At 42.4% G+C, this 26,024-nt stretch overlaps 1 protein-coding gene across 3 annotated transcripts in view; it reads left to right on the top strand.

Annotated features, from left to right (window-relative positions):
• The window catches only part of LOC119176537 (AKT-interacting protein), an 83,751-nt gene that overhangs the window by 28,771 nt on the left and 28,956 nt on the right, over positions 1 to 26,024 (top strand). For 2 of the 3 annotated variants that reach the window (XM_075877836.1, XM_037427878.2), the window contains exons 3-6: positions 13,086 to 13,213; positions 14,689 to 14,753; positions 17,942 to 18,042; positions 20,904 to 20,992. In XM_075877836.1, the coding sequence (XP_075733951.1) occupies positions 13,086 to 13,213; positions 14,689 to 14,753; positions 17,942 to 18,042; positions 20,904 to 20,992 (383 nt within the window). The remainder of the gene's footprint in view (positions 1 to 13,085; positions 13,214 to 14,688; positions 14,754 to 17,941; positions 18,043 to 20,903; positions 20,993 to 26,024) is intronic. The other variant, XM_075877837.1, reaches the window with a different exon arrangement.

Raw genomic sequence — 26,024 nt, forward strand, 5'->3', positions numbered from 1 at the left:
CTTGAGACTTACAAAGAGGGTTCAGCTTAAATTGACGATGATGCACGAGCAATGAAAAGGAAAATGGTAGGTGTAACCTTAAGAGACAAGAAGAGAGCAGAGTGGATTAGGGAACAAACCGGGTTAAGGATATAGTTGAAATCAAGAAGAGAAAATGGACATGGGCCGGGCATGTAGCAAGTAGACAGGGTAACCGCTGGTCATTAAGGGTAACTAACTGGATTCTTAGAGAAGGCAAGTAGGTTAGGGGGAGACAGAAGGTTAGGTGTGCAGATGAGATTAAGAAGTTTGCGGGTATAAATTGGCAGCAGCAAGCACAGGACCGAGTTGACTGGCGGAACATTGGAGAGGCCTTTGTCCTGCAGTGGACGTAGTTGGACTGATGATGATGATGATGTCCAAAAGATGCTATTTGATAGTTTTACTTAGGCTCTTAACAATGAATGCAATACCAACAGTGTATTCGCATTGAGTGTACAAGATGGAAGGGTATAACAGCAATCTTTAATGCCTGCCGAATCAGCGCGAGTGCCAGTGATTTCACCCAAAGTTTATGACAAGGTCCCCCCCCCCCCCCTTTGCGTTCGTAGTTCCTTCCTGCTTTTTGAAGATGGGTGGCGGGTTCCTCTCTGTTTTAGTAACAATCGATGGCAGGCCTGGCACACGGGGTGGTGCTAACGCATCTGCACTCCGTGCAAAGGAGGTACGTCGGCTCTTTTATTGCTATTGCAAATATATGAACCCTGTCGGCTGGTTTTTTGCTGTTGCCGCCGCCGTCATTCACTGTATATATATATGTGAAAACTCAAGATGGAAAAAAAGCCACCTGCGCTCGGCGCCCAGCTCGGCAGAATGCGCTGACGCGCGCTTATCTCCCATTTTGCCCTGCCATGGCCAGGCTAATCGGGCACGCTTCTCCACTCACCACACATTGAAAAACAAGTTGCCTAATTGTTGAAGGCACAGAAATGGTTTGTTTTGACTTCTTATTTGGGCTAGGTGCATCGAGCTTAAATTGATTGAAAAATGTGTAAATGTAACAGCCCGAAGTACGGCTCTCCACCATCAAACATGTAGACATTCTGAGGTCTGAAAATAAATATTTATTGCTCATAAGCACTGGCAATAGTTGAACACTTTCAAGTGAAAAACTTTGCCGGACTTCACAAATGTCTTGTTCACAGCCTAAAATGCTTCCTAGTCGGCTTGTGTTTGTAGGTGGAAGGCTTGTTGTTTGCATCAGTCAGTTGGTTTGTGTGGTTGACGGGGAGAATTCTTAGGAATTTTACGGCTATGAGATCTGCTGATCGTCGGGAGCGGCTCTCGTCAACGCTTTCAGGGCAGCTAAAGATGGGAGTGCATTGCAAGTAGGGCTGGACTGCTGTTTGTAAAACTTCTAGCACATATCTGCGTGGCAGGTGTTCAGAGGCCTTATCAAAAAAGACCACTATCTTGTCCAAAAAAGCTAGAAACTCAGGCCTCAGGTAGTGTAGTTCGCCCCTCTCTTGTGCTTGCAGCAGCTTGTACAGCTGATGCTGCTTGTCGTCCGCAGCGCAAAAGTCGCATCCAAGGTCTGTAATAAGCTTGGCGATGTAACTGCGGAGGTATGCTAAGCTGGAGAAAGTGACAGATGGAGACGGACAAGCCTCGTACTCCAACAAACACCTCAAGTTCTTATCAAGTATATTCAATATCATTGCAGCCTCTTCCTTAACTTCCTCATTTGATAACTTGATTTCTTACGGTCTTGGGATGTGCAACTTAACGATGTGGTCCAAAGCAGCGGTGACGGCTCTAGCATCCAGCATGTCATTCCCGCCGCACATTGACCGCATCCTTTCGAAGATTGCTTCAATGGGGTCACTGTTCAAATTCTTTGTCAGGACATAACTGAGGCCTTGCTCCGGGAGGAATTCTGTTGTTTCCACCGTCGACCTTGTAAAAAGCAAGGCTTCGTACGTCTCTGTGGTGAAGCCAGCAATCTGTGATCTGATGGAACTCTTCTGTATTTTTTCCACATATGCGATAAAATCATCCTTCAGCTACAGTAGGCGATTGTCACGGCTCCTAAAATTGGGAGCTTTGTGGCCGCTTTCATTGAATGAAGTGTCATGAATGCCGAATCATTTCTTCATGGACTTCATGAAGAAAATGGTTGAACTTGCTTCCTTGAAATCTCTGGCAGCACCCGTGGAATTTTGCTGAAGGTGCTCTACGGCTGCAGATACTTGAGGGGCGAAAACTTCAACTGCTCCCAGCATATTCATTTTTTCCTTATTGGAAGGGCAGACATGCTTCCTCGTCAAATTTCGGGCCAGCTTCACAGTCTTGTGTTTTTCATGCTCGTATAATTTCTGCATAAATGCACCACTAATCACTCATGTGTCATCTGTAAGTTCACATTCAAGGAACTGGTTTCTAACTTTTTTGAGCACGTGGCATGGGTAAAAACTCAGAAAGATAACGCGGTTGGCATCGTGTGGATGATGTACAACTGTGTTGAGGTTGCCGTTACCCATGTGCTTAAACATCGTCACGTTTGCTGAATAATTATCCATGACAATGCAAATGATGATAAAGCCACATGATTCCATAGCTGCAATGACCTCCTTCGTCCATGCAAAGAGGTCTCTACCGCTCAGTTGCTTCGTGAAGTAGTACAAGCATGGAATCTTGTACCGACTAGTGGTACCATGCAGCACAAAGAGGACTCTGTTCGCAAGGACTTCTTTTGCTGTACTCGCCGTGCTACTCTCCGGCTTGTCCTTGAGGCCAAAGACTGCATCAGCCTTCCTATCACTGATGCACTTTTGTTGTATGCTAGCTTCATCTATTAATGAGGCCACATGTTGTTTGCTGCTGAGTAGCGAGGCCTCGTGAACCAGGCGGTCCTTCATAGCATTGCTCATACCAGATGATGTTGGGCTTGGACCTATATACTTCTGAAGAGTACACTTTGCTGGCAGTGTCAGAATCCCCGAAATGCGAGCGTGATCGTAGCCTTTTGGGGACAGAAAGTGCCATATCACACACTCCCTAACAACTTTTTTTGGGTACGCTGAATGCTCATCTCCGTAACATTCTATTTGATGCAAAATGATGATATGATGATGATATGTGGGGTTTAACGTCCCAAAACCACCATATGATTATGAGAGACGCCGTAGTGGAGGGCTCCGAAAACTTCGACCACCTGGGGTTCTTTAACGTGCACCCAAATCTGAGCACACGGCCTACAACATTTCCGCCTGCATCGGAAATGCAGCCGCCGCAGCCGGGATTCGAACCCGCGCCCTGCGGGTCAGCAGCCGAGTACCTTAGCCACTAGGCCACCGCAACGGGGCTATTTGATCCAAAAGAAATGCGGCTTTTTTTTTATCCTTTCTGTGCGTGTGTTGCGATTATCTTAACACACGCATGGTGCGATAATATGCGGATGCCTTTTCTCTTCTTTCAACAACTGCTGCACCTTCTCACATTTCGAACGATCGTATGATACTTGGGAGCGTAATCTTCCTATCATAGCCAGGTATCGATCCGCGCGATGAGCATTGCTTTATATTGTTTGCGTACAAACACTTACTGCTTCTTGTTCAGTGAAAGCATCTTATGAAGTCGCAACATCCAGGTCTGGTTTGTTGGGCTGTGCTTTTCGCTTCCTTCATGTTTGGCGTAGGGACGAAGCTCGTGAAGCAGGATCCTTGCGGGGCTTCTTTGTACTTGGTCTCATGTAGAAAGGATAGTCCTGGAAGAGAGTGGGCGCAGAGTTGGGAAGAAGTTTTCTGATGCGGCACGCAGGCGCATAGTCTACATCGCGGAAGTGTCTGCTGTGTAAGACAGTCGATGCAGACTTGTCGTTGATGTTGAGGTTCCTTCTCACAATATTCTTTTGCCGTTTAGCACACAGTTCAGCATTGCTTGGGAATTGGTGAAAAGAAACACCGGGTGTTTTCCCTGAACAGGACTTGTAATACGGAACACAACAATACACTATCGCACATCTAATATATATCCATACGTACTGCTCATACTGAAGGTTGTACGACCGTCTTCCCGAGTCGAAAAATCATTGTAGACTGAACACTGAGAAAGCTCTGAACAAAATGCAGCCGCGGTGGGCAAATACCAGAATAAAGCAAGTCTCTCTAGAGGGAAAGAAAAATCGGCAACAACCTGTTTGTATATCCACAAGAGAATTAAAAAAAAAAAGCTGTTTACATGCCCAAAAGTAGGGATGTCAGTTTCTCTTCCTAAACATGCTGTTCCACGAACTCCAAGTATAACGCAGAAATGATTTGCACTAGAGATTTTAGTCCGAAAGCAAGCGGCTTGCGAGCTTAAGCACCTGCATTCTTCACATTATTCATGAATGTGGCTTGCAATACGAAGGAATGCAAAAGAGCGCGGGGATCTCCGGAATTAATGTTTACAGGTGGCGTTAACACCTTGACAATGCACGCCACTCCTCAAGCGCCGTCCAAAGGGGTGTTTCAGCAGCAGAAGTAAACTTTCTTTTACTCATATTTTTAACCGTTAGAGATACAAGTCACGTACGTGTTTCGAAGAGCTGTCAAGTAGCAGACTGTAGCTTTTAGCCCTGGAAATCACTACAGATGTATTTGTAAAAATAAAGAAATAGAAAACAGCTAGCAAAGGGAAGGTGTGCTCGTCATTTCTGTAAGCGACCTTTAAAGGGGCCCTGAAATGCTTTTCAAGTAACCACGGAATGATTTCACTGGAAAAGCTTATTGCCTCACAAATTCAACACCGCAAAAATTTTAAGAATCAGTCCAGTGCGAGTGGAGTTACAAAGGTTTGTCGAATCCTGTGATTGTATTCTCTCTTCTCTCGTCTCGAGGAAAGTGCTGGAAGCTAAGCAAGGAGGGATGGCAGGGCCACAGAAAAACGTCACACGCGCCTCGTGACCTTGAGCACTTTTTTTTTTCTTCGAATGCGCCACTTTCTCAGTGTGATCGCGCGTGCACGCGTGGACAAGTAGCAGCCTTTCGCGGCGATCTCCGTAACGAGCGAGCCCGTCATGTTCAAATCAGCCAATGGCTGATAGATGGGTAATTCACATGTGATTTTCGGGCATATTTCGTGATTTGTCGAGAGAAAAGAAAGCAATTTTCAGCTGACTGATAATTTATTGTGAATTCCAGGCCACGTGCTGCCCTATAATATTTGGCTCGTGTGTTGTCGGGAGGCTCTACTACCGATCGGCAGTGTTTTCTGACCATGCTTAAAAAGTGTTGCAGGGCCCCTTTAATTGCGGCCTCGTCCAACGAGAGCAAGTGCCAAAGGTGTGTGATGCTCGCCGCTTGCAGAACAGATTCAGTGTTGTTTATCCCTCTATCTCTCTCTAATCGTTTCCAATTCTTTGTACTTCATGCATTATGCCTCGTTAGCCAATTTTCTGCATTTTTACTAAGCCTTGGCTTGTATTATCGAGCACATGCGCACCTAAATTATGCGTTGCTCTGTCTGATAACATTAGTTTTTCTTTTTTTTTAAGGAGAGATGATCCCTCTACCACCGACTTCTTGAGTAATCCCCCTCCCCCTCATTGTTGAGAACCCTTATTCCACGGTTTCACATCGACAATCTCTTGTGCTGTGTGTGCGGCGCAGAAGATGCAATGGCAGGGTCGCTGCACCCCTACCGCCAACGGGTGGCGAAACATACTCAGAAACTCTACCATTGTATTCGCGAGGGTTGAGAAGGCCGTAAGTAAACAAGCGCGTGCAGGTGCAGCCTAGCCCGGCCGTGGCTCTGCGAGGGGGGGGGGGGTAGATGTTTGTGCGCGCGCTTATTCTTCGGTGGGGAAAATCGTGTGCCTACGGCTTTCACCGAACCATTGTTAGTTCGTTTTAGTTGCTGGGCCCAACCAACTGCACAGGCCCTATTTGCAAAAAGAGCGTGCTTTTCATACACATCGAAGTATAACTAGGACACTCGTTAGCTTTTGTTAGTTTGCACTCATCTGTACTTGTGACAACAATTCGTGCATCGTTTTTGTTTAAACAGCGTGTTAAGTGTCGAGCGGTAAATGATGTTAGTTCGCTCTCGTCCTGTGAATGTTGTTTTCGTGCGTCATTTGTGCGTGAGCAGTGCGCTGCACTTTTCCATCTGCTTGCCATTCTCAGCGCTACATTCCAAGTTGTTGCCATCACATTCATTACTTCGCCCTTACGTCGAAACTGTGACTTTTTATCTCTGCTTTAGCTGCATTCGTCACCTGACAATAAAATAAAATAAAATCGCAATAAGAAATAAATAAAAATAAAAAAAGAAATAAATCACAATAAAAAGAAAATGGCTCTCACCATCTAGTCGTTCTAGGCATTTTTATAGGGTACTCTGTGAGGTTCTTTTTTTATGCACTGCTTTTTAGAACACTACAGGGGAATTTTGGAGTATAGACAGAATGCCCCAGTCGCATAAAACATCGCTGCAAAAGGAAAACAAAGTTTGTTGATTCGTATAGTTTCAGCACAGAAATCAGCACCAGAGGAGGTTGGCTTTATGAGACTGGCTAAATGTCATCATGTTAAGCCCAGCATTACAATCTATTGTGAAGAAAAAGAACCTTTCTGTATCCTTGGAGTCGTCTGAGGGAAATGCAGTTGTGACTGTGTCTCTAGTGTTGTACGTCACAGGGTTTGTCTACCATATATACTGACAACCACATAGGAGGTATATAAAATGCTATTTCATGAAGTAAAATTTTATTCAACCAGTATTCTATTTATTTGATACGAAAATAATCATTGAACAAGTTTTTTCAGAATGGCCAACATAATAATGCATAATAATTTTAGTTGATTTTTGCATCAACTGAAATAGAGAGTGCTCCTAAGATGACTGGCTTCATGAGATTTGAAATTAATGGAAATATTTTTAGCTCTTGCCAGGTGACAAGATTCTTAAAATAATATTCATGTCCTTGAATGTAAATGCAACTTGTGTCTCCTCCAGAATGTGAAGTTAGCTGCTCCAGATTGCAACAAAATGGAAAATTTTCCTGCTCCAAAGTGCTCCAAAATGAAAATTTTGCTGCTCCAATGTGCTCCACAATAGAAACTTTTGCTGCTCCGAAATGCTCCAAAATGAAAATTTCGCAGCTCCAAAAATTGCTCCGAGTCAGAAGACCTCTGTGGTATCACACTGCACCTTGATCAATGCTTTTCAGGGTTTGCTGTGTGCATGTCATGCATCATTTTAAGCTCCCTAGTGTGTAAAAATAAAGGTAGAAATGAAATAAAGTAAAAGGCAGGGGGGATGTTGAATGGAAAAAATAGTTTTATATGATAGTCTTCGGTTGAGGCTGTTCGTTTGGAAAGCATGCTCATGCTTGCACAGTAGCTATTTGGAAAGTGTCAGACAAGATACGTAAACTGCTATCTTGTGCACCACCAGTAGCTCTTATTGCTAGGAAATGTTTGTGAAGCATTAAGGACACCTAGGCATATAAATGTTATAACATTAATACTATTTAGTGATCATTGCAAAGTGCATGCTGATATAACATAAAAGAGTATAGCAAATTTAGGCATTGTTGATAAATATGTGGTTATTTGCTAATTCTTTGAGCAAGTGCGTTTAAATGTAGACTGGCAGAATGAGATGCTCACAAGGGGTGTAATGCATGGCTCTGCAGAGATATGCAATGCCAGTATTGACAGACAAATTACAGTGTTACAGTCGAGGTGTTATTTTAAAGAGATCAATGTAACGAAAATACCGCATGAGCTTAGATTGATAAAGTGTTATTCCTCAACTTTTTAAAATATTTTTATGGGGAAAGGTTTGTTGCGAAGAAAAGGAATGCGATGCTCACGTGTCTTGATTTTGAACTGACATCTTGGCTACTATGTGAGTATAAGATCACGGTGTTATTAGTTAATGTTTTCGTATTTATTTAGGCATTTGTGTTGTAGTAAAGGCTCTCAGAACATGCAAAATTCAGCCTTTTCGTACTGCTAAAATACAGTATAGTCTATTTCCGCTAGTAAAAATTAACTAGGCTCAATGAGAGGGTGGTTGAAACTCATGATAGCAGAGCAAACTGGTGTACTAACCTGATTACAAGCTTTATAGTGTGGAACTTCTTCCACAAAAAACAGAGAGACATGACATGCACAAGCACTTATTTCTAACAAACGTTTAATATCAGAGCTCAGGAAAAAAAAAAGGAGGAGCAGTGCACTTAATCACCTAATCAAAAGAACATGTGTGCGTTACATTGCAATTTTGCCAGCTGCTGTCAAGAAACCATATTTTTCTTTGATAAGAGAAGGGATGGTGCGCTGACATACTCTTAATCACGGCAGTTCATTGTTGCTGCTTTTATCATCTTCCACTTCAACCAATCTTTGTCTCTAAACAACGCTGCAGTATTGTCAAAGTAGCGTGTGCACCCAGAATTTTGGCAATGTTCCACCAGGTGTCCTTGTCATTCTTTTGCCACGCTGCTGATGTGTTCCCTTAAGCAACTCTTTAGATGCCTGAACTGTTTAGTGCCTTTTATTGCTGCTTGTTGAGTTAAAAGTATCAGGAGGAAACTTTTTTAGAGGTAAATATAGGACATTGATCTTGCATTTCAAATGTATTGTTTTATTTTAAGGGAGTTGTTTAAATGAGTTGTTTCATTTTACAGAATTTGCAAGAAATACCTTGTGGGGGGGAGGGGGGCATATAACAAAAATTCAAACATTACTCTGGGCATCTGCTTGTTTCTCTAGCCTTGTCTGACCTAGGCTTGGCATTTGCAGTGGCCACTAGATACAGATGCAATCATGGATGAGTAGAGAACAACAAAACATTTGTGCCTTGCTTTCCATTTGGGCAATTGTGTAGCCAAATTTTCGCAAGGCTAAGCTGTATTTAGGTGCGAAGCTTCTCTTCGTCTAACCTTTGTCCTGCGTCAGGTGTAACCGGCAGTATCAGACAGACAGACTGACAGATAAATAGACGGACGGACAGAAGCACATATGGATGGACGGATGGATGCATGGACAGATGGATGGACATACGGATGGACACACAGACAGATAGATGGACAGACGGATGCTTCGAAGCCCCACTTATCATCATTCACTCCGTGGATATGCCGTGATTTTTTTTTTTCAATTTTATTTATTTATTTATACTATCCCACTTGAATCCCATGTCGGCTTTTGTGTGGTGGGTTAGCGGGTCGGTGATTCGTAAAAGTTCTTTGACGAAGCGTCGACAATCGGTGCACAAGCTGAAAAATCGGCGCTCAGCCTTTTTGTTGGTGGGCAACAGGAAGGCGGCGATGACAGCTGTTTTTTGCGAGTCGGGGTAAACTCCAGACTTGCCGATGACATGGCCCAAAAACAAAAGCTCATACGTGAAGAAAAAGTTTTCTGGCTTCAGGGCTACTCTGGCGGTTTTGATTGCTTGAAGTACAGCGTCAAGGTGCCGGAAGTGTTTGTCGAAGTTTAAGGCAAACACTGCAACGTCGTCCAAGTACATGAGGCACGTCGGCCACTTCAAGCCAGCCAACACCCTATTCATAATGCATTAGAAAGTCGCAGAAGCTGAGCAAGGACCTAAGGGCATGACATTGAACTCGAACCGGCCGCCTGATGTTGTAAAGGCAGTCTTTCCATTGTCTCTCTCGTTGACTTTTATTTGCCAGTATGGTGGTCTATCGATGAAAAGTTCCTCGCATTGTAGAGTCGATCTGAGGTTCTCGTATCTGTGGGAGAGAGTACTGAAGATACACATTTTTTTTTGTAATTATTTTCGAGCGACAATAATCGATGCATAGACAAAGGGTTCCATCTTTCTTTTTCAGCAACACCATGAGAAACACCCATGGGCTCTTGGATGGTTGAATGATGTCATCGCATAGCATTCGGTCGAATTGTTTCTTCATAGTATCGCATTCGTGCGTCAAAATTGGGTGCGGGCTATGATATACTTGTTGGGCACTTTCTTCTGTTAAAATGCAATATTTGGCGACTGGGGTCTGTCTAATTTATGATGATGACGCGAGACGGTTGTTGAATTGCAGGAGCAGGGCTTCGAGCTGGTCTTGCTTTCACTTTGGAAGGTTTGGGTTGATGTCGAAATCTGGTTGGCTACCTTGATTCGTCAAAGCCGGTTCGGTAGTATTGAAGAGAGTAAAAGAATTGCTGGCATCCAGAAATTCCTCCGTGTAGGCGAACGTCGTACTAATGTTGAGATGCCTGTATTCATGACTGAAATTTTTCGCCATTACGTTCTCTTTTCTATGATGTAGCTTAGTTATATACCTCCTGCGACATAAATCTGGTGGCCCAAGAAAAGGGGCTAATTGCCTTTGATGATGCTTTCAAAGTCTGCTGGTGTTTTGGTGCTGATAGAAATGATGATGCTGGAGCAAGGTGAAGTGGTGAATTGCGCTTCCAGCACATTCAATGCATTGTTTTTCGGTGCCATGGGTGTCAGCAGCGTGTTTTTTGAGGTTAGTGTTATTGACTAGAACTTCAGGTCAATGACAGCCTCATGCTGACTTGGGAAGTCCATCCCAAGTATAACATCTCTGGGGTGATGTTGTAGTATTACAAAGCTTGCATGATAAGTATAGTTATTGATGATGACTCTTGCTGTGGAGACTCCAGCTGGTATTATTGAATGGCCTCCAGCAGTCTGGATTTCGGGGCCTTCCCAAGCAGTTCTAACTTTCTTCATCTTTGTGGCAAATGGTTTACTGACGACGGTTCACTGACGAAATGGTTTACTGACGAGTGTTCACGAGAGAGGTGACGTTGTTGCCGTTGAATAGTATGTCGCGGTAACTAGTTCATCGTCTTGCGTTGCGGTTAAGTAGCGGTGCCGGATTACGGCTGCGTAGGTTTGCACGGCTGCTTCCATGTTACGTCACGAACCTGAACTCGCAGCACCTCCACTAGATGTCTTGGTGTTGTCACGTGGATGAAGGGAGCCGTTGGCATCTTCAAGGTGGATTTCCTTATTTGACCAAAGTTGTGGCCATAAAATGGAAATTCAAATTACAGCAGGCAATGCTGCTGTACACTGTTATCAGCGCACAGAGCATCAGTCGTCGATAAACGGATCGGTAAGGCGTGTTGGCATTCATAGATGCGGCAATGAACATTCTAGCAATATTGCTGGGGGCCAGAAACATTCGAGAATAAACTTGACTCTTGGCGTTTGCACGCTCAAGCATAGCACGTGATCTCAAACTAATCTGGAATGCTCCCAGACATTCTGGCGCAGTTTACGCAAGGCATTGTCAACACGTGCAATGGGCAGAGAACATAAAAACTTGGAAAAAAAAAAGAGTGGGTGTGACAATAGAATAGTGCAGTTTTCAAAAGTTTCCAAAGGTATTTAAAGGTATTTAGCTATTTGATCCAACTATGTTAAACACCTTACTGTACTTAAGCTATCATAGCGGCATATAATTCAGCTTGGTTACGTATACTCAGCCTGCTCGGTTGAGCTGAGGCGCTTGATAAATATCTGTTGCATAGCATTAGTCTTTTTTTTCTGCTTCATGATAGTGCACACATGTTTATAATGTTAGTTATGTAATACTCTGAAAAGTTACCGACAAAGCTTCTGTTGTGACAAGTGCTTCAGGAACACCCACCATCGAAGCTTAGCAGCTATCTTTTGCACTGCTAAGGCCAAGGATGTGGGTTTGATGCTTGGCCATGGTGGTGGCATTTCAATGGAAATGATATGCAAGAACACCTATGTACTTTAAGGAATACCAATGTGAAACAACGAATCTGTGTAGATTGGTATATTTTGCTCTAGGTACATTAATAGTGGAGAAAATTGAGGTCAAAGTATCAGTCATAAATTTTGCACCAAAATCTCCTTGACAAAATCCTCATCATAGATTTCAAAGTGAAATTTTTGTACTTCGGTGTCATTGGCTGAACGAAATTCATTGAAGCTTGGTATTCTAAGTCTACAGTCCCCTCAGAGGACATTGTTCTTGATTTTTACTGATCGGAGCTACTTATGTTCTTGTAGATGCCATCAGATTCTATGACGTCACAGCAACTGGAGTGAAACTTCGTGGTGGTGATGTCACCCACATTTTGTTTTCGTACATTTTCTCGACTACCACGTTTCATTTTTTTGCTGCAAGCATGCCATTTCAGCATTGTGAAAGAGTAATTTAGTACTGCAAGAAAGATTATTCTCTTTACTGTTCTCTTAAGTTTAAGTGTGCATTCAAAAAGTCTAGGTGGTTAAAATTAATATGTAATCTTCTCCTGCAGTCTGCGTTAACACCCTACTGTGGTTTCAGCAGTTGAAATCCCAGAGTTTTTGATGCTTCAGTAGCAATAAAGTTTTTTATAAGAATTCTGAAATATCAGATTGTAATGAAAACAATCATGGTAATGTTATTTGAGGGGAAGCTGTAAAGTAACCTTATGAGCACTTTAATATCTTTATATGCACAATTTGGGGTCCACATCGTATGTGAACCTTGGAATAAGTCGGTCTGGCAATATCTGGAACTTAACGTCGCAAGTGCAGGGTTCATGCAAAACAGTTGTTAAATACTGTGGAAGCTTATGAAGTCACCAGACCATATGATTAGATAAAGCTCAACCTATGTAAGAAAAGCAAGTGTGGTAGTGGTGCGTTAATGTAGGTTAATGAATCTTTAGAGCGTGTTACTTTTATATGAGGAGGGTTCATGCCATTTCTGCTCTATGTGATTTGTGCTTGACAGGTTCACCTTGCTGTGATATGTGTGTAATGTATGCAGGGGTGCTCTGTATATCTTGCTCATTGAAATGTATGTGGTGACCCCTTGCAGGCCATGCTCAACCACATGCCATCAGGTTTTGTAGCTTATGTTTGTACAAATTAACAGCATAGTGTGGATAGTGTAAACACTCTTGACCTTGTCATAATGTTTTAGTACTGCTTGTTACAATAATACTAAGCACTACTTGTGGTCCATTCTGGAATATTGTCGGTTGAATTAAGCTTTATCTTGTTGCCTCCGTCAAGTGTTCTTTCCACTTGTATTTGTCTTACCAAAATTGAATCACTAGTAACATGCTTCATGTTTGGTATAGAGTCGCAAGATGCTACCAGCTACACCTGAGCGTGTTGGGGGCCGATGCTTGCAGCCCGTGGAACATGACAATCAGGGTGGTCATGCATACAGTCGAGTCTTTCTCGAGTACTCGCTCATGTCTGAATAGTAAGTATTGTCTTGCGTGCATAACTCTTTTTTGTTGGCACTTCGTGATTTAGTGCACGTTCTCTTTTTCATCTAATGGTCAAGAACAATGATTGATTCCAATAGTTTTAAATACCTTTTAAGTAAACACTTTTTAATTCTGCTGACCGGTGGGTAACATGCCCATCAACTGAAATCATAACTAAACAGTACTTTTTACTACATTTTACAATGCACTATTTTGTAACATGACTAGTTAGCAATGAAATAAAACCACATTAAAATGAAGTTATGTGGCCATAATTTTCTACAAGGAGAGGGGGTGGTGGTATTGAAGTGTCTTTTAAATTAACTGAGCTCCACCAATTTTCTGCTTTAGTTTTGCATTATGAACACGTGGTGTGTGTGATACAGGTAATGTGGCTGGCATTGAATTCTGTCGAGAGGGGGGGGTTCTAGTGGCTAAGGTACTCGGCTGCTGACCTGCAGGTCGCGGAATCGAATGTCGGCTGCATTTTCAATGGAGGCAGAAATGCTGCAGGCCCGTGTGCTCAGATTTCAGTGCACATTAAAAAACCCCAGGTGGTCGAAATTTTCGGAGCCCTCCGCTACAGCGTCTCTCATAATCATATGTAGTTTTGGGATGTTAGAGCCCCAGATATCAAATCAAATGATGTGGGCTGGGGGGATGTTTGGATGGATCTCTTCTTTCTTGAAGTATGTGTGTGCATTTGCAGTGCACAGTACATCACAAACTCATGTGATCATTCCCAGCTTTCACTGTGCTGTTGAAGTGCTTATGATTGAGCCACTACATTTGTTGGGACACATGCACGTGTGGTACAGAAATACAACCCGATAAAGTGAGTCTCAACTCTTAACTGACTTTATTCTTTTCTCTTCACTGCCCTCTCTTTCCTTTCCCACATGGTGAGGGAGTTGAGTAGGTGACGGAAGAGCCGGTTAGTAGAGAGAGAAGAGCTCCTGGTGCTTTTTTACCTTACCTGTTTGTGGCCACCACACCTTATCAGTGATTCTGAGCATATGTGCAATCATGTTCAATATTAATCACTATTGTAGTGACAGACTCTCCGTTTACACAAAATCTTAATCTTTGTCTGTGTCAAGCCCACAAAATCAAACTGAGTAGCACAACACTAAAGCCACTAAGCTACATGACTAGTAGCCTCAATGATTTCCATGTGCTTGCTTCTGGGCCCATTAAATTAATTTCTCTTGGATGACCTTCATGAATTTGGAATGGTCTTTTATTTACACCATGTTTATGCTTCATTTGGAATGAGCGGCACATTTGTGGATGCTGTTGAATACAATTGTATGTCACATGCACTAACGTAGGCTAGTGGTGTGTGGATTGGAAGCTTTATGTTTAGTCAACACAAAATAAAAAAGATTTTATGTGGTGTAAGTTTTCGGTAGTATTAAAGGCATTTCATGTTGATCTTTGCTTTATTTCTTTTTGTTTGTACTTCTAGCTTGCTGCTGATGAAACAGCAATTGTCTGGAGTGTATGTGATGCCATCAGCCAGCTCAGCTTTTGGTAAGGTGTCAGAATGTGTCTTTATATAGTTCTTTATAAGCATTGTTGTTTTATTCCAGCAGGGTAGGATCTGATTTTCTCTTGTTTTCTCTGGCCAATATTATATCATAATAACTCACAAAGATCCGAACTGATATTTTGATACCAGCCAATTCAAATATTATAGGCCACTGACATGACTTAACTGTGATACTGCATGGAATGCAGGAGATTTCTGCGATACTGTTGCAAGATACAGAAGACCTATGACTGAAATGAGAACACTTAAGTGAATGTGCAGAGCAAAAAGGAAAGGTTGTGCTTGGGAAGGCTGCCTTCTAGCACGAGGTGATTTTGGCCTCAGGAGTGGCATGACTAAGTTGACACAGTCTAATGAAGCTAATAGACAATGAACTGAAGGAATGTATTGGGCACATTATTTGTAGTTTTACAGTGAAAGCTATTATTATAGATCGCAACACGGGTCACGTGCGACACTGTAGTTGTTCGCCACCGCTGCTGGTGTCCGTAACCATTATTACATAAGACAAGAAAAAAACTCGGTAAATAAAAACACTAAGCACACAGTGTGGCTCGAAAACGGGTCTGCTGCGTGCCCGCCCAGTATTCTCCCACTGAGCCACGCCGGTGCTTGGGACTTGTTTGCAAACTTGCCTTAGGCAGGCTTGATGTTGAGAAAAAAATTGTGTTAATATGAGTAATAATGCATTTTAGAACAGCAATGGAACAACCAGGCATCACACAATACGAATAGTGTAACGAGTGGGTCGTCCACTGCACCAATCCATTACAATAGCTTTTTCTTGATCACCTATTAACTGTGGAGCATGCCCACTTCAAGCATAATTCCTCATCGTTGTCAGCCACTGCATGAACAATTGGCTTAAAATTCTTTGCAAGTGTTTATCCGATACCACGCTTCTTAGAAGAATGACGAAGGATAGCATATGGAATGCAGGCCTATTACCCAGAAATTATGATTATTAATGGTATAGCAGGTACTCCACAAGTGTTCTTGTAGCAGTTACCCAAATAGTATTTAGAAAAGGCTCTGAAAGGCCACTTTTTTAGCTTTTGTTGTGACTGTGCTGTGCCTTCTGTGCAGGCCTGGTGTGTTTTAACTGTAGTGTAGTAATTAGGACTGAAAATGAAAGGAAAAATTTCTGTCTATGGGAACCAGACCAACAACCTTCAAATAATGTGTTCGATGCTCTGACAACCTTTCGGACCACAGTTGCATTTCCCCATTTGAGTTCGCTTCTGGTTAATATCCGTGCCACACGGGCATAGAAAATGACATTTGGTGGCGAAGGCCTTCAGTTCCCGAATGACATTCGTTTCGCCGGCGCTGCTACACGTCCAAGGCGAATGACATTTGACTTGATGATGTCGATCACAGCACCTTCCAAGTGAGCATTGAGTGAATAGCAATAAAAAAAATTAAGAAGCATTTACAAGTTTCATACACATCATATAATCATGAAATGTAGAAATAAGCGTATTACGCTGTCCTAAGTTTTAGTTCCTTGCTTTGTTTTACAACGTTGCCGCCGACCGTAGCAACCTAAGCCAACACTAGTCAGATCCACAGCGTAAATATACACTAAAATTGACATGCGTTTCATTATCAATACTTTATTTTCTTCGTATAACGTTCAAAGCATCTTTTTAAGACTTTAGTGCAAATAAAAGACGGGAAATTTCATTTTAGCTCAATATGATTTGTTTTATATACTTTCAGGTAAATCGCACTTTGCGAGCTGTGTCGTCGAGAGTAGGCATTTCTCTGTCAACTGAGTTGTGGCGAAGGCAGTTGGTGGCGAATGGCATTCGAATGGCATTCGGATGAATGCCATTTTGTTCGCCCGTGTGGCACCGCGCGAATGGCAATAAATCTGAAGGCATTCGGGGGTGAATGCCATTTTTTCTGCCCGTGTGGCACGGGTATAAGGCATGTTCTGTGAACCGCTATTTCAGATATGGGTTTAATTCTGGCTAAAGCTTTGGTTTGGGTTCAGCTCGACATCCTTATGGTTTACCGCAAAATCCTGAACCCCCCATCCCCCCCCCCCCCCCTTCCCGCTGCCACCTACGGTGAACGATAATCTGATCACATTTGGAGGCGGGCCCTTGCACAGTCATTTAGAAAAATTCTAGATAGCCAAGAAGAGCTACTTCAGAATAAAGAATGCACACCTGTGCTTCTAATGAAATGTTTTGAAGACATGCATTCATTGTTTTCAAAATAGTGAATGAAACGATGAAAATGGTTAGGGGCACTTGTTTTGTCATTCATGTATATTGCATATCTTTAAAAAAAAAAAAAAAAAGGAGAGAGGTGGTTGATTGATTGGTGTCTGGTGTTTAACGTCCCAAAACCACCTTATGCTTATTAGAGGAGCTGTAGTGGAGGGCTCCAAAAATTTCGACTATCTGGGGTTCTTTAACGTGCACCCAAATCTGAGCACACAGGCCTATAGGATTTTCGCATCTATCGAAAATGAAGCTGCCGCGACCTGCGGGTGAGCAGTCGAGTGCATTACCCATTAGACCACCGCGGTGGTGTAAAGGAGGGGGTTGGGGGTACTTACTCCGGTGAGGGTGCTTGCTCAGAATTTTATGGTAGTATGCACTAAAATTAGAGTAACACTAAAGAGAACTAGTATTTTTCTCGTGTTAGGGAATTACTTTTTCACAATGTCCAAATTCTCACGCTTGCCACAAGGTGCTTGGTAAGTGAGAAAATGCGCAAAAAGTAAATCCAGTACCAACCACTTCGATCTCGTATAGTTTGACCGTGTCTGCCATGGCATACATCATTCCTAATTGGTAAATAAAGTACATTGTCCTCTGAGAGGGCCAGAGATTTGACTTGCCAAGTTTAGAAAATTTTATCGAGCCAGTGCTGCCAAAAAGAAAAAAAGTAGAATTTGAAATTTTTGGCATCACACACAGCGATATAAGCGTGAAATTTAATAGTGAAGCGTGGACCTCAGTTTTCTCCACTAGTCATGAACAAACAAGGGGGAAATTGAGGTCATTGGAGTTTTGAGAGTACAATAATCAATCTAAACTGAATCATTGTTTCACTTTCGTGTCCCTTTAAAAGCAGTTAGCTATGTTTGCTTTGTCATATTTGTGTTTTGTTGATATTATTGTAGTCATTATTATTCTCTCATTTTCTGCAGTGTGGTATGGAGTGTTATTTATCCGACAAGGCCTATATCAGGGTGGCGTGTTTCGGTTCACGCTGCGTATTCCGGAAAACTACCCCGATGGAAACTGCCCGGTAGGAGGACATGTATTTTTGTCCAAATTAGTCCTTGGAATTGTAATAGTGTGTGTTGTGGATATGTTTATAGGAGTCGAGTGATTGAAGTGCTGCTCCAATTGCTCCAAGCTGCTCCAAAAGAGAAATGCTGCTCCATGCTGCTCCAAAGTACAGTATTTGCTAGTAACTGCTCTAAACCTGCTCCAAAGTGGTATTGGCAAACTAAAAAGAATGAAGTTGAACTATGGGACCACCCAGTGAGCCTAAGTGAAACCAAAAGCAAGTTGTATACACTATCAGCCTAGTATGCTACTTAGTGAGGTAAATCCAGAAAAATCACAAGGGGCGACACATCAGGTCATCCATGGTGGCCGATTCGTATTTTCAATATGAGTTGTATGTTTATTTTTAAATAAAATTTTAAATAAAATATTTAAATAGAATTTTTAAAAACAAGCATGGGGTCTAAGCTCGAGCGATTGTATTGCTCTATTCGGTCTTTTTTTTTTCTTTCACCTTTTTGCAATTTTCATAGTTCACACAGCTGAGTGGCCTTTCACACAGGTACGCAGTTACTGATAAAAAGCCTTTAAAAAGTTGATTGCACTGTAATAAACTGTTAAATCAATTATATCACGTGCTGAAGCTAAATCTCAAGGGGGACACTTGCAACGGCTGTCCTTCCCAGCCTGAACACAAGAAGTTTGCACTCCCTTGACCCCCCCCCCCCCCATGATTTACTTCAATGATGCTACTATACGGCTCGTATACTAGCTGCATACTAGCATACAACATATTTAATAATAAATATAAATATTTATTAGATGGTTCAGTGATATTTTAGACTTCAGGAGTTGTTAATAACATGTATCTGCTTTGAAAACACCAAAAGCAATCCTTAGCTATAGCATTTTTTTCTGCTCCGAAGACACTTAAGCCTGCTTCAAAACACCATTTTTTCTGCTCTAGAATCTTCTGCAAAAAGCAAAATGCCGCTTTCATCACTGAGAGTCTGAACAAACTACTTTTGTTAATGTTGGTAAGAAAGTTTGAAAACTTGACCGGCAGTTGAATCTATAATAGAAAGAAGTGTAAATTTAAGGGCTGCTTTTCTTTATTAGACACAATATCAATGAGAACTCATTGTCTGTGCTTATCATGTTAAATTTTTAGTGTCATAATACGCTCTTAGACATTGTTGCAGTGGAAGAAAAAAATAAACAAGCTACAGAAAAACAAAGCAATGACTGCTTTGGCAGTAAGCAGATGCGTGAATTTGGAACTGACAGGCTTGTTTACCCATAGCATGCTTAGGCTTGCATAATTTTCTTAGCTCTTCGACAAACTTTTGGTTTAAAGCAACTTGTGTAATAAAAGAAATTGCAGCTCATTTTCATCGTTTTATTTCCAAACGTGACACTAAACCCAATTTATGAAGTGTTGGCCCCTTCTACTACTAATGCAAATATGCTGAATTTGAGGAATATCAGAATCATTCATGAATTTTCGGTAATTCACTGCGATGTGAAGGCTTGCATATTTGGCCTGATTGTTAAATGGAATATATCAGTAAAGTTAGTTTAGGTTTTCTCAAGTTGAAATCTGTCAAGTTATTGCAGTTTAGGCATCATTACTGCATGATATTCATTATGAAATTTAGAATCTAAAAACTTACCGTACAAGATCAGGTATGCACATGTACAGTCAACCACACAAGTTATTAAGCCACGTAATTATGTGGCCAAAGGCCTTTGCGAGACCTCAGTTATGTCAGCGGCCATCAACAACAGCTGTATGCGCAAGATGCATCAATCCTTTAATCTACAACTTGTCTATTTTCTCACTGGGCACCAGCATTTTCTATCTTTCTTTTTTTAACGCTATGCACTCTTTGGCAGCCTATCTGCGTAGCTGTTGTCAAATACACAAAGTGATATCTTACACAAAGTGCTGAAAAAAGAGGTCACTGGCCTGTTTTTTTAACAATGCCTCTAACTGACCAGACGGTATTCTGTGTTCCATCGAATTCTCGACTACCTTACACAGAGTGATATGTACCCAATAGCACACTGTTCCAAGCACGCTGTGATAGCTTTGATTCTACAATCCTTATAGAAGTGTGAAAGTCGCACTGCAGATATGCACATACACTTTACGTGCAGACAACAATAATTGTGTGGTGCGCAGCAGTAGAATAGATATACCAGTGAATAACAAGCTAACCTGTTTCCAGCCTAGCACTGCGGTTGACAGCAGCCAGCACGGACGGGCAGTTTGGCGCATGCTCACATGGTCTGTGAACTTTTGTGGTTTACTGTATATACGAGGAAGGGAGGTACGTCGGACCCCCTCTTTGGTATGCAGTCCTGGCTATACTACTAGTTTTCACACCTTGTTGAGAAAGAGAGGGGGAAGAAAAAAAAAAGCGTGAATTCACTGATCCATGTGGCACTACACCCTAAGTCAGAGGTGTTTGCTCCTGCTAATTAGTGTGTTGCCCTTACTATAATACTAACGAGTATATATATGTAAACAGTATTTTTTGTTTTGCTGCATTTTATGATGTAACATAGGTATAACCTGCAAGTTCTCTTGAGCTTGGGGTTGATTCATGTGTAAAATTATTCTTTACTAATGCTAGTGCATGTAAACTGCAGTTTCAGTTCTCAAATGCAAAGCTTGTTTTTGCTAGTAAACACAATGCTAAAAGTAATATTCCTGTTCAAAATAATTTTGCAAAGTAAGTCAAGTTTCATAAGCATATGCTGTGTGTCACCTGTGTTTATAAAGTATTCTTCAATTCATTGGCTTGTATTTTGTGCTTGTTAGGAAACTGACATACTGTTACTTTATCTATTTTTCCTTTCTCGTTGGTGCAGGATTTGGTGTTTGAATCTGCCATCTTCCATCCACTGATTGATCCTGTTACGGGGGAATTGGATATCAAGCGTAGCTTTCTTAAATGGAGGTAGGTCATGCTTAATTGCAGGCTTGATATGTAGCAAAACAGCAGAGCTGGTGAATAAACAGCTGAAGAGGCATGTCCTGAAATTGAAGATCACTAAATTATGATATGTTGTTCAGTTTGCTGACACATGGCCTTATGGGTTATGGATAGTCTTAGGTTATCTTAATAAATACTATGGGTCTCAGTATTACAGTTTATAAAAATTTCGGTATAGCAATAGTTATGTAATCGAAAAATGTCATAATGTCATATATTTACATATTCTATTTACAATCCATGATCATCAGTTAGTTCATCAGACTTCAGGATTGTAAAGAAAATGCCATGGTCATTGGCTTGCTCATGACTTGCTTGAAAGATGCTACTCAAAATTTCTAATGCAAGCTTTTCCCAAAACTACATAATTGTTATTTTAAATGCAAAGCATTTTTTTGTGTACTGCAGGCACTTTGAGCGCCTATCTATCTATCTGTTCATTTGTCCACCTATCTGTCAGTCTGTCCCTCCGTATGCCTACATCTGGGTGCTCTTGTGATCACCCCCTTATCTTGGGTCTAAACCGAAAGCAGTATGGGAGGGCAAGATGGTTTGATGAATATGACTGACTGGTCAATTACGCCACAATATGGTCACGTACATCGTCAAACCCTTTCCACCAGATGTGTGGCACATACCCACAGGCAGGTATGTGCCACAAATATGTGCCACAAATATATGCCACGGGTATGCTGGTATGTGGCACAGGCGATTGGCAGTTTATATCTACCTAGGAACGATGAGAACTGACATGGGTAGTTTTAGCGTGTCAGTGTTAACAAGAAGCTGACGTTGGCACCGTTGACCCGACAAATTCAAAAAATAAATGTTGGGGTCTCAGCAAGAATCGAACTCCAGCATTTTGTGTGGCGATCAAGTACAGTATACTCTCACTAAAGGGAACTGGCAGTTTATATCTACCTAGGAACGATGAGAACTGACATGGGTAGTTTTAGCGTGTGAGCGTTAACAAGAAGCTGACGTTGGCACCGTTGACCCGACAAATTCAAAGAATAAATGTTGGGGTCTCAGCAAGAATCGAACTCCAGCATTTTGTGTGGCGATCAAGTACAGTATACTCTCACTAAAGGGAACCTGAAGGGACCAGGAAATTATGTTCCATTTAACAGGAGTCCCGTTCACTGAGAGGTGAACATAGGTGCAGACTATAAGCCAAAAACCAAGCGTTGCAGAGGCAATGGTTTCATTTAGCAGTAGTTCCGTTTAAGAGATTTTTGTTTATTGAGGATCTACTGTATTCTACTACAGAGCCATGCCCGGTCTCAGAACTTCATTTCAAATAGACCTTCATGTTTGTGAAACATCAATTGTGGTTGTAGTGTTGGCTATACAATTTTATAAATATTACATATGTACTCCTATGATACAGCTCTCATGTTGGGCTAATGTCAAATGTAGTTAGGCACCGTCGGTTGAAGTTGATGTTGCAATGTCCGAGCCATCCTCGCTAGCACCAGCACTCATATCACCTTATCGTTTCTGGTGTAGCTAATATTCGTGTTGCTCTTGGCATGGTTATGCAATTGTGAACAACTGGTTATATAAAACTTCTGTGGCTATTTAACATATGTCTGTGTGTGCATTTTCGCATATCTTTAGTGCCACTTTGTAACGTTTCGCTAAAAAAAAATTATAGTGCATTCATATTCCATCTGCATGCTTTGCATAACATCGATTCCCAAGGTACGTGTGATCTGCTGAATTTCTTACTTGCTTTCACAAGTTTAGTTTCTCTACTCTCATGAAAATCAAGATTTTAGTTATACTCAAAGTGGTCTAAAATTGCTTTTAAAAAACACAAGGTGGCTAAAAAAAAAACTGAAAAGAGCTCATTTCTAGAGTCTCTTAGAAATTGTCACTTGGCTGCTTGCCACTGCTTTTGGCATGAGGAGTTCACCAAGGCCACATGCACAAAATAACCATGATTGTGAAGCTTTCATGATAGAATGAATTATTTTTAAAATACCACCCTTTCTACAGATGATGTTTTGTTTATACGTTTAAATGTGTTTTTTTTCAAGGTGCAATTTTTGGCAACTTCTTGAATTCGGTCATCGTGTTTCTGGCACTTTTTATCAGCAGACTTGGATGAAATTTTTGTCACATTATCCTTAATATATGAAGAGTTCAATTATGTTCTTTAAAACCTGATATCTCTAATATATTTATTATAAAGTTCGAGTAAGCAATTAATGCAGGCCGGGAATTTTGTGACCTCTCATATTACATTTTTTTTCTTGTTCATTTAAACATGGTATATTCACTTTCTTGATAGTTATTTGCATTATACCTTTAGTGTGGAGCAATATTAGCTATTAACGGCTTGTAAAAATGAAAGTTTAGTGGCAGAAAATTTATATCCAAAAAGAGCTGTATTTGACACATTATCATGGTACAAAACGAAAACTACAGTCGAGCCCACATATAACAGCCCCACTTAAAACGAACTTTCGCTTAAAACGAACAATATCCGCGTGACCGTGAAAATATGCATTGGTTCAATGGCACAAAATCGCACTACAAGGAACGTCTCCGAGCGCCGCTGATCGGTTACAGCGAACAGAGTCAGCGGTCTGCCGACTTCCCGGGAAACTGATTTCGACCACCGATCAGGCATCGGCGAGGTGCCCATACATTTTTATTGTTAAATGCCGACCCTGCCTCCGCGCCCCTCTAGTTGCCGCTCTCCCCGACCGCTTTTTGTTACGCACCCCTCCGTCCTTTGTCCCCCTGCTACTCTGAGCACCCCACATCGCCAGACGAGGCCCGTGTTTTCACACTGCCACCAATCTTTCGAAGACCGGTCGGCCATCTACCCTGTTTTTGATCGCTGGTACTGTCGTTGGCGGCGCCAGCCTGGAGTGACCAGACCATTTGCCAACATCGTCGGCCACCGACTGTATCCGATAATCTGCGTCTAGTGCACACGGGTACGCTACCCCACCGACTCTGATAATTTGCGATTTATTTCGTGTTTAGGACTTGTTCTCGCTCACTTCGCAGCATGCCTTCTGCGCGCGTGCGGAAGCGCGAAAATGGCTGTTAATTTGCGCGGAACGAATCGCGAAATATCGAAGTTCATGAGGTCACGCAAACCTGCCAGGGCAATGAAACGATTTTTTGACCACGGCCGCCGATTCTTCGAATACTGCTGCGCGCACCGATTCAGGCGGCCATGCACTCTTTCCAAGTTTTTCTACGTGCGAGTTTCGCGGACCTCTCAAGCAAGCTACCCAACCTGCCTCCTTCCCGTATGTTTTGCTTTTCAAGGTTGCCCTCCCGCCGCATCCTCTCCTCTCTTTATCGCAACTCCTTGTCCTTTTCTCGCAAGTCTGATCACCTCTCTTGATCACAACTCCTTCGCCTGTCTCCACCGCTCCGCGACGCCTGTCACGCTGGCTCGAATTAGTTTCGTTTTTTGACTGGAATTGGGCCCAGAGCTGTTCCACGTGCTCTGGCATGTGTGTCGCGTGTGCGCCTCTTGCTTGCTCTTGGTGTGCATGTGTGGTTATGATGGCCGACGGGAGGACTAGCATGCTTCTTCGTGCCGCTTAACAAAACGTCGAAAGTGGAACCGCTTGGCTTGAGCATAATCAGCGCGTTAGGTTCCGCGTTGTGGAGTGCTTGCTCATAGCTGTTGACCACCTGGCAGCCAACTTGCCGCTTCGGGAATCCCTATACTCAGCTGTGGAGATGGTGAATATTTCGTGGGCGACGGTGACGACTACATGCGCGTGAAACTGTTTTCGCGAGGCCAACTTCGTCGACGTCGGGCCCGATGCCGAGCCTGAAGCTTCCGAACTGCGGCGGCGATTTGTGGGCGTGCGTCATCGACTCCGACCTGGGAGAGCGGGTGGGACATCTGTTGTGATAGTTTAATTACGGCCGATGATGATGCCGACACTGCGGAACCGCGCACGAATTGGGGCATTGTGAATGAAGTACGTGACGGGAGCGATTTGGAGGAATCGGATTGCGAGAATGACGAAACTTTGGAGCCAGTGTCTCATGCAGTTTCTGCCACGTGCCTCGGCGAACGAGCACCCTGCCGTTTTAAATGGAACTCGAGGCGGCTCCTATCGCTTCTGTTCTTCGAAACACGTGCATCACGGACTTTTTGGGGCAAAAATGTTTGTATTTTCACTCGCAATTTTTTTTAAAAGCTGTGCTTCATTTACTACGAACTTCGGGATACAGCGAACGGATGCCGCGTCACGCTCAGGTTCGTTATAAGGGGGCTCGACTGTATGCAACTTTATATGAAACTGACTACATATTTGGTATAAGTATAAAAAAACCTATGTAAATGATGAGAATTTGATTGCCCTTGGCCACCGATTAATGATTGATTGATTTGTGGGGTTTAACATCCCAAAACCACCATATGATTATGAGAGAGGCCGTAGTGGAGGGCTCCGGAAATTTCGACCACCTGGGGTTCTTTAACGTGCACCCAAATCTGAGTACACGGGCCTACAACATTTCCGCCTCCATCGGAAATGCAGCCGCCACAGCCTGGATTTGATCCCGCGACCTGCGGGTCAGCAGCTGAGTACTTTAGCCACTAGACCACCGTGGTGGGGCATTGGCCACCGATTAAAAAACTTTCTTTTTTATTAGCATCTCTTCTTAAGCATTGCTGTCACAGTGAGAGAGTGCCTGGTAACACATGTTGACACTTTGACATGAGGCATCATAGTACTAAGATGAGAGCTTGGGCCAGAATACTTTTGTTGATTTAAAAAAAATAGCATTCAAGGCACTATTACACTACATTTTCATTAGCTCACACCCATGTTACGTTCAAACTTTTTTTTAATAACTGAAGCTGTTGTCCTGGGTGGAGGAACAATTGCACCATTTGCACCATTGTGCGCGAATTTTGTTTACCTGCACCATCCTGCACTGAACCGCCGCTGTTGCACCAAACTTTTATCAGCACCATACTGCGCCGCAGCACCCGAATTTGTCCGCA

The sequence above is a fragment of the Rhipicephalus microplus genome, chromosome X (genome assembly GCF_043290135.1).
Source record: "Rhipicephalus microplus isolate Deutch F79 chromosome X, USDA_Rmic, whole genome shotgun sequence".
Classification (NCBI taxonomy): domain Eukaryota; kingdom Metazoa; phylum Arthropoda; class Arachnida; order Ixodida; family Ixodidae; genus Rhipicephalus; species Rhipicephalus microplus.